Source organism: Andrographis paniculata, unplaced genomic scaffold, assembly GCF_009805555.1.
Source record: "Andrographis paniculata isolate CXL003 unplaced genomic scaffold, ASM980555v1 Contig46END, whole genome shotgun sequence".
Taxonomy (NCBI): Eukaryota; Viridiplantae; Streptophyta; class Magnoliopsida; order Lamiales; family Acanthaceae; genus Andrographis; species Andrographis paniculata.
In genome coordinates, this window is record NW_026137580.1 from 1,481,764 (window position 1) to 1,495,731 (window position 13,968).

General features: G+C 37.3%; 1 protein-coding gene and 1 pseudogene across 1 annotated transcript; one reads left to right on the forward strand and one right to left on the reverse strand.

The window, feature by feature from the left end:
• Positions 1-342: 342 nt before the first annotated feature.
• Positions 343-8,130, forward strand: LOC127252477 (uncharacterized). Its single transcript, XM_051276668.1, has 2 exons — positions 343-1,080; positions 7,692-8,130. The coding sequence occupies exons 1-2, from the start codon at positions 514-516 to the stop codon at positions 7,776-7,778; spliced, it is 654 nt and encodes a 217-aa protein (XP_051132625.1). The 5' UTR covers positions 343-513; the 3' UTR covers positions 7,779-8,130.
• A 175-nt stretch (positions 8,131-8,305) lies between these two features.
• On the reverse strand, positions 8,306-11,497 carry LOC127252476 (60S ribosomal protein L3-like; annotated as a pseudogene).
• Between the last annotated feature and the right edge of the window lie 2,471 nt (positions 11,498-13,968).

The window sequence follows — 13,968 nt, forward strand, 5'->3', positions numbered from 1 at the left end:
TAATAATTTATCACTAAATCACAACTAATCTATAATGTTTCTAAATATATATATATATAGTAATATTATTTTTATTATTCTCTTCTTTATCACGTTTAAAAACATTTTTTAATAGTAAAATTAATTATATATTAATATAGAAGTATTATTAATTTTTATAAAAATTATAAAGATAATATTGCATATACAATTTATATATAATTTTTTAAAAAAAAGAATATCAAAATTATTTGACGCATTTTAGATGGAGGGGCAATAATTTTTACACGGCTACTAATTTAACAACACCGTGTTTGGCAATAAACAAAAGTCGTGAATTCCGACATCATCATATGAATTATCATACAGCCCCATTCTCTCTCACATGCTGCACAGATTCTCCTCCAAACAAACACACCCCAACACAATTTTAAAAATCAATATTTATTTATTTAGTCGGCGCCCCCCTTCCCCAAAAAAACCCCACTTCAGAAACCCCGGCCCGTCGCCGGCGGCGGAAAATCAGCCGACAAAATGACCTCCAGACCGATTTCCGGCGCGAGCCACAGCCACAGCCACTATCCTCCTCCGTCGTCCTCCGCCGGCGCATCCTTCCGCGGCTGCTGCTGCTGCCTCTTCCTCCTCTTCTCCTTCCTCGCGCTCCTCGTCCTCGCCGTCGTCCTTGTCGTGGTCCTTGCTGTGAAGCCGAAGAAACCGGAGTTCGAGCTCCAGCAGGTCGCCGTCCAGTACGTCGGCATAAATCCGACCACCGCCTCCTCGGCGACGGTGTCGCTCGCCGTCCGGATGCTCTTCGCCGCGAGGAACGACAACAAGGTCGGAATCAAGTACAGGGAATCGAGGTTCAGCATCATGTACCGCGGCATCCCCCTCGGCCGGGGAGCCGTGCCGGGGTTCTACCAGCCGGCGCACAGCGTCCGTCGGATCGAAACCATCATAGCCGTCGATCGCGTCAGCCTGCTGCAGGCGGACGCCGCCGATTTGCTCAGGGACGCCTCCTTGAACGACCGGGTCGAGTTGCGGGTCGTCGGCGATGTCGGAGCCAAGATCCGAATCCTCGGGTTCACTTCACCCGGCGTGCAGGTTAGCATTATCTCCTCCTCCTCCTCAATTTCTATATATATATATATTTTTTTTATTTATTTTCTGCAATTTATAAATCGTACTTTTTCTCGATTCTGCGATTTTCTGTAGAATTCGTCTCTGCTTTATTGGTGCGCTAGAATGCGCCGTGTTCATCTTTGCTAGAATGCGCTATGTATTACAGTACCCTAGTGTTATGAGAAAACGAGAAAGAAAGCAAATAAAGAACACAGAGGTTTTACGTGGTTCGGTGACGGTGTGTCAACCTACGTCCACGGGCAGGAACCGGAGAGATTTTATTATACTGATTCAGAGATTTACAATATGTCATCCGACTAAGAACCATAGTTGTCTATTTATAAGCACCCCAAAACACCCTAAACCCTAAGTCCATTTGTTATTAATTAGGATAAGCCCAAAAGGAACCCTGCCAATTGAAACAGCCCTTTCGCTTTGGTTTAGGGTCGGGTAGACCGCTAAATTCAAGTCACGTTTCAACAATCTCCACCTTGACTTGGAGTTTCTCCAACCGCCAAAGGTTCGTCAGTATCTCTCAGTCGTTTCCTTCCTGCCAGATGCCCCGAGAAGGCTTTACCTCCTACGAATATTCACCAAGTTCAAGCAATGCTCAAACTTCTCCGTCGGTAGCGCCTTTGTCAACATATCAGCTGGATTGTGTTCTGTAGCTATTTTCTGAATAGAAAACTTGTCTTCCTCCAGAACATCACGGATAAAATTCAACCTTACATCAATATGTTTGGTTCTCTCATGATACACTGGATTTTTAGCCAAACTCAAAGCACTTTGACTATCACAGAATAACACCGGTTTCTCCACCTTCAGACCCAAACTCTGCACCAGACCATGTAACCAGATACCCTCCTTAATACCTTCAGTCATTGACATGTATTCCGCCTCAGTCGTCGACAATGCAACCGTAGGTTGTAAAGTAGACTTCCAACTGACTGCACATCCAAACAGAGTGAAGATAAAACAAGTTAGTGATCTTCGTTTCACCAAGTCACCCCCGTAATCAGAGTCTGCATAGCCAACAAGACCATCACCATGGCCTTTATCATCATATACCAGACAAATATCAGACGCTCCTTTCAAATATCGCAAGATCCACTTTACAGCTCCCCAGTGAGCTTTACCCGGATTAGCCATAAACCTGCTCACCACACTAACCGCATAAGCGAGATCCGGTCTCGTACATACCATCGCATACATAAGACTTCCAACTGCACTTGAATATGGAACTGTCTTCATGTAACTAACATCTTCATCTGTAGCCGGTATAGTGCTTCGATCAAGTTTAAAGTGTGCCGCCAAAGGGGTACTTACCGGTTTGGACTGATCAACATAGAATGCCTGCAAAACTTTCTCAATATACTTTTCTTGAGAAACCCATAACCGTCTTGCTTCTCTATCACGCCAGATCTCCATACCAAGTATTTTCTTTGCCGCACCCAAATCCTTCATCTCAAACTCACCCTTTAGTAGAGCCTTCAAGTCATTAATTACAGCTATGTTCTTAGCTGCAATTAACATATCATCCACATACAACAGCAGATACACAAAGGAATCAGTAGAAACTTTCTTCGAGTAAACGCAGTTATCAAACTGATTACGAGTATAACCATTAGACACCATGAATGAGTCAAATCTCTTGTACCATTGCCTCGGAGATTGCTTCAAGCCATACAGAGATTTCTTTAACAAGCATACCTGGTCCCCTTTAGAACTGTAGAACCCCTCCGGTTGAGACATGTAAATCTGTTCTTCTAGATTACCATGAAGGAATGCTGTTTTTACATCAAGCTGCTCCAGCTCCAGATCAAAAGCACCCACCATTGCCAAAAGAACCCGAATGGTTTTGTGTTTCACCACAGGAGAAAAGACTTCATGGTAATCGATTCCTTCCTTCTGTGAAAACCCTTTTGCCACCAGTCTCGCCTTGAACCTAGCAGGTTCAACACCAGGAATTCCCTCCTTTCTTTTAAAGACCCACTTGCATCCCACTGGCTTCACCCCTTTTGGTAGTGCAACAAGATCCCAAGTCTTGTTCTTTTCAAGAGACTGCATCTCTTCATTCATTGCCATAATCCAGGTTTCTGCATCTTTACTCGCCACAGCTTCTTTATATGTCTTTGGCTCATCAGAGCCAAGATCATCACCAACCGCTAGTGCATAAGCAACAGAATCCATGTCACACGTATTGACACATCCTGCAAACCTAGCTGGTTTCTGAATATTTCTCTTTCCCTTTCTTGCTGCTATGGAATCTTCAACCCCAGTACCAGCGTCATCAGCTTCCCCCTCAACCGGTTTCCCTTGAGGTTTTGACTGATCTGGTTGATCGAATTGATCAATAGTATTATCCTGCTGCTTTTCCTCTAACACAACTCTGTCAGGAGTCTCAAACTCCACCCTCTGGTTAGCACCACAATCTTTTGTACCTGCAATACTTTCACAACCTCTACTCTGATCAAGCATAGCAGATTCATCAAAGGTTACATCTCTGCTAATAAGAAATTTACCAGGACTTTTACCTTCTGTACACCACAGTCGATAACCTTTTACTCCTGTTGCATACCCTAGAAATATGCATTTTACCGCCCTCGGCTCCAGCTTACCATCATTCACATGAGCGTATGCAGGGCATCCAAATATTCTTAGATTAGAGTAATCAGAGGGTTTACCGGACCATACCTCTTGAGGAGTCTTTAAGTCAATTGCAGTTGATGGAGATCTATTAACCAGATAGCTAGCAGTGTTTACTGCTTCAGCCCAGAATTGCTTAGACAAGCCAGCAAATATGCGCATACACCTAGCACGCGCCATGAGGGTTTGATTCATTCGCTCTGCAACTCCATTTTGCTGTGGTGTGTGTCGTACAGTGCGGTGCCTCACTATACCTTCTTTCTTGCAGAAATCATCAAATGGAGCGTTGCAGAACTCCAACCCATTATCAGTTCTTAGAGTCTTGACCTGTTTACCCGTCCGTTTTTCAACCATGGTCTTCCACTCCTTGAACTTCCCAAACACCTCATCTTTAGTCTTTAGAAAGTACAACCAGACCTTTCTCGAATAATCATCTATGAAAGTGACAAAGTAAGAACACCCGCCCTGCGATTTCACCGGAGAGGGACCCCATAGATCTGAATGAACATACTCCAGAATTTCTTTTGAAGTGTGATGACCGGTACTAAACCTCACCCTGCGTTGCTTCCCTTTTACACAAGCCTCACAGAATTGAATTTTACCTATCACATCCCCACCAAATAAACCCTGCTTGCTCAACACAGACAACCCTAGCTCACTCATGTGACCTAATCGCCGGTGCCACAAATTTGTCCTGTCATCATGTTTATCCAAGGACTGAGATACCGCCGCCGTTCCCATCACTGAACTGCCCTGTAGAAAATAAATTCCATGCTGCAGTTTTCCCTTCATCATTACCAGCGCACCTTTCAGGACTTTCACCCACTCACCTTCACCATGATATTTTAAACCATTCTTGGCTAAGGTCCCAAGAGAAATCAAATTCTTTCTGAGTTCAGGAACATACCAACAGTCAAATTTCCTGACAGTACCGTCATGCAATTTTATCTGCACTACCCCGCTCCCTTTTATGGCTAGAACCCCATCATCACCTAACTTCACCGTTCCATTCCACTCCTTAAAAGAAGTGAGTAGATCACGAGAGAACGTCATATGGTGAGAAGCACCGGTATCCATAATCCAGGAATCAGCAGTACTAGCACTACACGCTGTCAGAACTTCACCAAAGTCCCCATCATCAGAACTGTCTTGTACCACAGCAGCACTGCTGCCACTGTTACTAGAATCAACTTTTGTATTTCCCTTCTTTTGTGGACAATCCCTTTTAACGTGCCCTTTCTCCTTGCAAAGATAACACTTAACTTTGCTAGAGGATTTTGATTTTGAACGCGACCTCCCATTCCCGTTACCCCTCTCATGTGGTCTTCCCCTACCTGCAAACAGACCTGAACCAGAACCCTCTTCCAGAGAAACCTTTCTTTTCAATTCTTTGGACATAAGGGCATCTTTCACATCATTAACAGAAATTGTAGTTCTACCATATAGCATAGTATCTACAAAATTCTCATATGAACCAGGTAGTGAACACAATAAAATTAGGGCTTGGTCTTCATCATCTACTTTAACCTCAACTCCTTGAAGATCAAGAATGATACGGTTAAAGGTATCAAGATGATCCTTTACCTGAGTACTTTCGGACATCCGGAGGGTGTAAAGACGTTGCTTCTGATATAGCCTGTTCGTGAGGGAGTTGTTTTGGTACTTCTCACACAGTTTATTCCATAACCCAAAAGCCGTTGTCTGATCTACAACCTCCCGTAACACCTCATCAGTAACTGACAGCAAGATCGCGGAATGAGCCCTTGCCAAAATCTCCTTATTTACCTCCTCCTTCGTGTCTTTAGGAAACTTGTCTTCTCCCTCCAACGCAGCCGCACATCCTTGTTGAACCAGAAGTGCCCTCATCTTGACCTTCCAGAGCGTGAAGTCATTCGACCCATTAAACTTCTCCAGATCAAATTTATACGAGGACATTTTCAATCAATGGGATATGGCTCTGATACCACTTGTTATGAGAAAACGAGAAAGAAAGCAAATAAAGAACACAGAGGTTTTACGTGGTTCGGTGACGGTGTGTCAACCTACGTCCACGGGCAGGAACCGGAGAGATTTTATTATACTGATTCAGAGATTTACAATATGTCATCCGACTAAGAACCATAGTTGTCTATTTATAAGCACCCCAAAACACCCTAAACCCTAAGTCCATTTGTTATTAATTAGGATAAGCCCAAAAGGAACCCTGCCAATTGAAACAGCCCTTTCGCTTTGGTTTAGGGTCGGGTAGACCGCTAAATTCAAGTCACGTTTCAACACCTAGTTTAGTTAAAACTAGCTGCAGTATTTCTTAAGCAATAGAATTTCCTAGTGACCATTAATTGAGAATGAAGAAGCTCAAGCTTCCATAGGATACTTTCTTTTATCAGTTAAAGTGAAAAAGAAAGAGAGAGAGAGAGAATTTGGGTTGGTGTCGCCATCACGACAACTAATGAAGCTTTCTTGACTGTAAATATTACCAGTTAGGTTGTCTCTTCGTAGGTATTCCCCTTCTATTGTCTTAGCCTAAGAATGAATATGAATATACCTTTTTCTTTGTGGGTAGAAATGATTTTTGGCCAGTTGAGATTGTTTGTTAGGATGAGGGAATTTCTATTCCAATTCCCTTTTCCTTCTTTTTTTCCCTATGTTTGGTCACTTCCTCTTTTTGCTTTTGTGTTCATTTTAGTTGGAAATTGGAATTAGAGATCTTTCTTGCTATATGTAAGAAGTGTGTAAATTGAATGGAAGATGTTGAACCTAGTGAGCTATTTATTTACAAATTTGACTCGACTCAATTTAGTTTGGTAAAATAACTTGAACTTGAGCTTGAATGGAAATTTTGCATAACAAGTTTTAGTTAAAAACAAATTTTTTCGTCTGTTTCACTTCAAGCTTATTCGATGAGTATCCGCCTTATTGCATACTTTTCTATCTTTGGAGTATTATTCGGATTTACCAATGGTTCTCTTATGAAATTCAATGCCCGAATCTGATAACTTCTTTTTATTTTTTTTTATCACTATTTCAACTGGAGTGTGGACTTTGTTATGGCTTGTTTGCCATTGGATGGGATTAGAGAAACTCACTAGCAATCCTATTCGAGGGCCAAGAATACACGAATCTATAGTTTTGCTTATCCTATGTAGCAGAAAATTCGATGAGGATTTTTAGATTCAACTTGTGGATCGCTCTAGTCTATATCCAACTCTTTCGCTAAATTACAGTCTAAAAGAATTGTACATTTCTTGTTCAAACTCGACGCAGATAACATGATTGTCAAGCATTCGTAAACACTGATATATCTGGTTATAGACTACTTTGGCCCTTTTAACATAAATAAATTTCTTATTTTGTTCTTATATGTTTGAGTCGAGTTTTGGACAACAACCTCGATCTGTGGTGCACAGCACCTTTGGCTTGGGAGTGTAATATTAACATGATTGGGTGTGTCTGTGTCCTCAGAGGTGTTCTTAGACTTGGGAGAGTCTTGTAGACTATACATAAAATGAACGTTTGGAACAGCTGTCGTGAGTTGCTTTTCTGTATATGTGTGTTTGATTTAGAGAAGTTAAGAGGTAGGAAATGGAGGAATGAGACCAAGATTGAAATGAAAAGAAAGGAAAGTTGAAACAAAACAAAACAAATAAATGTAAGTATATAGTTGGAAAATTTCCTTGTTTTCTTACTTAGTAATATTACATGGGAAGAAAGAAAGAAAGACGAGTGGCAATTAAGAAAGATCATAGAGCTGGCTAATTAGTTGTTAGAGTCTATTACATTATTATTATTATTATTATTATTATGATTAGCTTTATTCATTACATGTGAAGATGAAGTGCGTGTGCATCAATTTCAGTGTGCGTGTGAACAAATGTGTAATGCTTTTTTATTAGTTGGAAAGATTTATTATTATTATTATTATTACTATAGAGTTGGAACTTGGGCAGGTATCAGTGGATTGCACTATAGGGATCAGTCCCAGAAAGCAAAGCCTAATTTACAAACAGTGCGGATTCGATGGCCTTGCTGTCTGAACTCTCTCTCTCTCTCTCTCTACTCTCCTCATCATCATCAGTCATCTAACACACTTTTGCTCTATCTATATATCTTTACACAAATATTATTATTATTATATAAATATTGCAAAAGTAAATTACCAACGTGGGTTGGAAAGGAAAACTAAAGCAAAGGCAGTTAGACAGACAAAACTCAGTGAGTTTTCCATCTCAATCTCAATCTCAATCTCAATCTCTGCAAGGGAAGGTGAGATCATTACTTACATTACATTTCATTACATGCATATTGATATTGATTATTTTCTTTGTAACATTATTCTTTACATTGCCTAGCTGGCTGCATTTTTGCACTCTTCTCTGCCCCTAACCATACATAGTTTGTTAAATTTTACTTTTACTAGTGCTATTTAACAACACTTAAAACCATATTCCCACTTCTCTTTTAGATTTTGACTCTCAAGTCATTTTCAGTTTGATACTTTATCATATATTACTTGGTTAGGTTGGCTTCATCCAAACTTCAGAAACTAACCTACACAAGTCAGGAAAATAGGTGTAACATTAAATGGAATCACATGCGTAATCATAACCTACACAAGTCAAGAATGTTTCAGAATGATTTCCAAACAAAAATCCAAGAATGTTAGGTCAAAAATGATTTCAGATAAATAATACCTTTACGCCTTGACTCGGCCATAAAACTTGTGCTTCTCCTGGGTTGTCTGGAAGCGTCCATGTCCAAACTTAGACGAGGTATCAATAAACTTAAGCTTGATCTCCTCGAGAGCAACCCGACAAGTCTGGTTCAGCAGAGACTGTCAAGTGTCACAACTCTCTTCTTCGGTCCGACACAGCAGCCCTTAATCATTAGGTAATCATCCTTTACCACGCCGTAGTGGGGGAATCCACCCATGGGTGTAATATCCTTTTCAGTCCTGTCAAAATCGGTTAGGGCTAGGTGCTCTTCCTTCCCTGCCTTCCCAACTTTGTAGACCTTTTTGTTCATTTCAGTTCGATGATGGTACCCGTTCTGACCAGCCCTGGCAACAGTGAAGGAGACTCTGGCTGGATGCCAAGCACCAATACAAGCCACCTTGCGAAGACCCCTGTGGGTTTTGCGAGGGAGGCGGGTGACACCCCATCGTGTCACCACACCTTCATAGCCTTTACCCTTTGTGACACCAATGATGTCGATCATCTCATCCTTTTGGAATACAGCATCGATTGGGACCTGCTTTTCAAAGAAGCCATAAGCAAAATCGACCTTTCGGGCAATGGTTCCTCCATTCACTTGTATCTCCATCAAATGTGCCTTCTTTTGTTTGAGCCCCTTCATCTTCCTAATCCGAAATAATAGAAACCATCCCATCAGTATAATATTACTTGATAATGCTAAATCTAGTTTCACAGTTTGTGTGCATCGGTCCACATTCGTAATCGAGAGGGATAATGACAGGGTAAAACCATAGATATGGAATAAAGATAAACAGTTAGAACAATACCTGAGTATGAGTCAACACACGGATAACAGATGCATATTTTTTTAGTTTCTCGAGCTGGGCATGGATATCCTTCTTCCCCTCGTCTGTCTCCAAGTTCTTCGAGTACTTAACAAAGGCTTTCTTCTTGGACTTGCACCAATTCTTATAAAATCGCCTCCTGACCTCCTCACTTAGATGTTGAGCCCAAATTGTGTTGAGGCAGCGAAGACCGCGAGGTGTCTTCACATACCCAACCACTCCCACGACAACCATTGGGGGTGTTTCAATTATAGTGACAGCCTCACAGGTTTCCTTCTTATGAAGTTCTGAAATAGTTATTTCCCCAGTGAAAAACTGCACATTGCATTGTGCAAACAAAAGAAATACACATTTGCAGATAGAATCAAGCCATAAATGGATGGCTAAGAAAACACCTATTTCATCAAGGGCAAGGTAGTAGATAGACAATCGAGCTAAAATAAAATTGCTAGTGATTTCAACAACTGAGATTGAAATAATTGGATATAAATCATTAACTAATTTTATTTTATTCTTAAACGATTAAAAAACTAGAATTAGAAACATGCATTATAAAGAGACTAAAAACTTACAAGGAGATCAAGTTCAGCCATTTATGTTTTATACTTCAACGGTCTTTGAAAGAATACTTAACCAGTGATGTGAGAAAATGTATAAAACTATAAATAACTACTACACTATGATGAAACTAAACAGGAAAGACAAAGAAAGGGCAAAAAGAGTTTACTTGATCCAGGTTTTTCCACATCTCTGACAATGTGGGTCATCCCGGCCTTATAACCCAAGAAGGCTGTTAGCTTGCAGGATTTGGTTGGGTCATCCTTTGGGAAAGCTTTCACTGCAATATTCAATCAATGATATTTAGCTACAAGAAATACAGTATGAGCAAGGCAAGGAAAATACACAAAATACAGTGAAACAATAGATAATACAGATATCTGCATTCTAATGTGAATCAATCCAGATCATCGATCAATGCATTGGTATAAATTACCTAGGGGTGAATGCCAGGAGCCCTACCCAATCGGAAATTTTTTATACAAAATATTTGAAATTGGGGTGTTTGGTACCTTTTTTTTTTTTGTTTGGTACTTTGGTTGTGTTCAATGTTGCTTAAGCAGTGTGCAATTTATAATAAAGTTTTTGTTTAACAGAAAATCATCACATACACTACCTATTTTCCATTTAAATCATCAAATTCCAAGCCTAATTTACATTAAAAATGTTTGTTTTTGGTAGAGAGAAATTAAATATAATTATCATTAGCATAGGCCGGCACAATCACTTAACTTAGAATTTTCAATGATATTTGAGATCGTTATATGAAATTCTCTCCAAAAATATTTAGCATAAAGTTCTTTGGGACACAAACCTCACAGGCAACTTTGTACGAAAGAGTAATTAAAAAAAAAAAAAAAAGAATTAACATTGATTGCTTTCATTGACTACTAACACAATACGGAACCCTAAATTGGCATCCAAATTGTCTATGATGGGAGTTTTTTTTTTTTTTTCCTTTTTTTCTGATCAATGATGAGAGTGTTATGTTACCCTTTCCCCGGTGACGTGCGGCTCGCTTCCTCGGGAGGAAACCGAGAGACCCGTGCCTGGGGTGCTCAAACTTCCTGTGTGACATCTTTTGCCCCCTTCACCCTGAAGAACAAATGCAGGCATACACAAATCACTTATCCATATGCACTATTCAACACAGCACATACGTGGATGCAAATAATTTTCCGTACAAAATAATATCAGATAATCAATCAAATCGAAACTAAACATATCACATGTATTTCTAAAAAATCGGGAGGATTATTCTCCAGATGAAGGTATCTAAATCAAGCTTTTCTTTTACATGCTCGCAAACCACATCAATTGCAAAACAAATACAAAATGCTAGCATCAAAGCTGATAATGCAGAAAATCAAATAGATGCACTAGAATCAGCAAATCAACGACGGCGAAGATGATGGCAAACGGACGAGGACACGGCCGAGAGAGGAAGAGGAATTGGGGAATGCAGGAGAAAGGAAAATAAATGAAGCACACCTGAAGGCTAAGTCACCGGCGGCTGCAGCAGCATGACGAAAGAACTATGTAAAGGGTTAAGAGAAGAATAAATAGAAAAGGACGGGTACGAGGCGGCGGCCGTTTAGTGTGTGTGGGTTAGGGTTTAAATATTCAATATCAATCTTGTCTTATTCAAATTTTTTTACTCACTTCGTCTACCGGCAAGTCCACCGTCAATTTATCTATTTTGTCATTTTAGTATATCGATAGCAAATATATTTATATTTTTTTTTTATAATAAATGTATCTTATCCTACCTTTTATATAATATTACACAAATGTCATCAAATAATAATACTTAATATCATAAATATTAAGGAGTATAATAGTCTTTATATATATTAATTTATACGATTGACTGGGACTGGACCAAACTTGGGCGTTCCAAGAAGTCCATACGGCCTAATTTATTTTTATTTTTTTAGAATTGACATAGGTAAGATATAATTTTATTTTTTACAAATTTATTTATTAATATATTTATAAAATTATTATTTTAAAATATATTTAATTTATCAAGGGTGTGTTTGTTTGGAGATTGGATTTTAAATTTACTATTTATTCTATTTTTTTCTTCAAAAATATCAAATCAACCACCTATTTTTATTTTTTATATTCTACTAAAAATTATTTTTACATTTAAAACATCGTATCAATACATATTTATATCACATCATATAACTATTCAAATTCAAAATTTTTACCATTTAAATCCCAACTCAAAATCCAAACCCCAAACCAAACACACCCTAAGATTTATACTTTATTAAGTATATTTTAATTTAACAAATTTTACTCAAATAAAAAAAAGATATCAATAGTTATGAAATAAAGAAAAATAAAAAATAAAAAATATGTTAATTATTGTAGGACAAAAAGGGTATAATATAAATATATACTTTCATATTAGATCGTTTATTTGTTATAAATGAATATAATATACTTTTGGGGAGTGTTTGTTTGGAGGATTAGATTTTAAAAACACTATTTATCCTTTTTTTTTTAAAAAAAAAATATGAAATTAAACATCTATTTTTTATTTTTCATTTTATACTAAAAATTAATTTTACATTCAAATCGTTACATCGATATATATTTATATCACATCATACAACTATTCAAATTCAAAATTTTTACTATTCAAATCTCAACACAAAATCCAAATTCTCAAACAAACAAATCCAAATTCTCAAACAAACACACCCCGTTGTCTATCAAATATATATATATTTTTTTTAATTTGTCTTAAAAAAAAATAAATATTTTTTTTTTAAATATTAATATATTATACGTATTTATTACTTTATATAATTTCTTATAACAACATTAAAAAAAAAAAAAATACTCTTCAAATTATATAATAAAACAAACACGTGTATTTTTAAGTTATAATAAAAAATTAATTGACGCTACTTAGGGTGTGTTTGGAGTTTGGATTTTGAGTTAGAATTTGAATAGTAAAAATTTTGAATTTGAATAGTTGTATGATGTCATATAAGTAGGCGTTGATGTGATGTTTTGAATGTAAAATTAATTTTTAGTATAATATAAAAAAATAAAAAATATATGTTTGATTTGATATTTTTGGGGGAAAAATTTTGGATGAATAGTAGAATTTTTGTAAAATTCTTCAAACGAACAAACCCTTAGTTTATAGTATTATTCCATACAATAACTGTTCTGAAAAAAAAAATAAAAAATATTGGTGTCATAATATATAAATATTAAAATAACTGTTCTAGAATAAAAAAATATTGGTGTCATAATATAAAAATTTTAAAATAAAATGAATTAAAAGACTCAATTTATTAAGAAATGCTAATACAATATTATTGGTATATATTTATATTTTAAAAATATAAATTAATCATTTTAATTGAATTAAATTTTAATTATTTGAATATCAATGATATTTTAATTTTTAATTTTTAATTAATTTTCTAATATTTTATTATAATGATGGAGCATTTTTAGTGATTAAATTAGAGTTTGTTACGAGGATGAAATCGTATAATAGTTTAATTTCGCGGGTTAAAACTTAAAATTAAGTCTGTGAATTTGAGATGAACTTTTTTTAATTAGTGGGTTTTAGAGTGAAACCGAGATAGAGAGGGTTTCGGGAGAAAACTATCGATCGAAGAGAAAAGAGCGGTCTTTCAATGAGATTTTCAGTGAGGTTCTGAGAGTGAGAAGCCGATAGGAATTCCAATGAGTTTTTGATGATAGTAGAAGCTTATTCCAGTGGTGTCGAGGTTTAACGTGTAGAGCCGACCGGATGGTTACTTAGGGCCATTTTCGCACCATAGGCTGAGCCAAAATTCATTTATCCCTTTTGCCGGTGAATATCCGAGAAAGATCTGTTGGAAGTAAAGACTCATTCAAATTTGGTGGTTATTAAGTCAACCTGATATTCTGCAGTAGTTAAGTTATTTCCTTCTTTTTCAGTTCATTTTCTCTCCTTTGTGATTCAATAAGATAATTAACTTGCATAGTTATCGTTCTCTTTTCCTTGAAGGTGTTTAGATCGATTATATTCTCCAACAAAAGTGGTATCAGAGTCAGGTTCTTTGACCTAAACTTTCTATTCATCTTTTTCTGTTTTCTCGTTTCATTTCGCA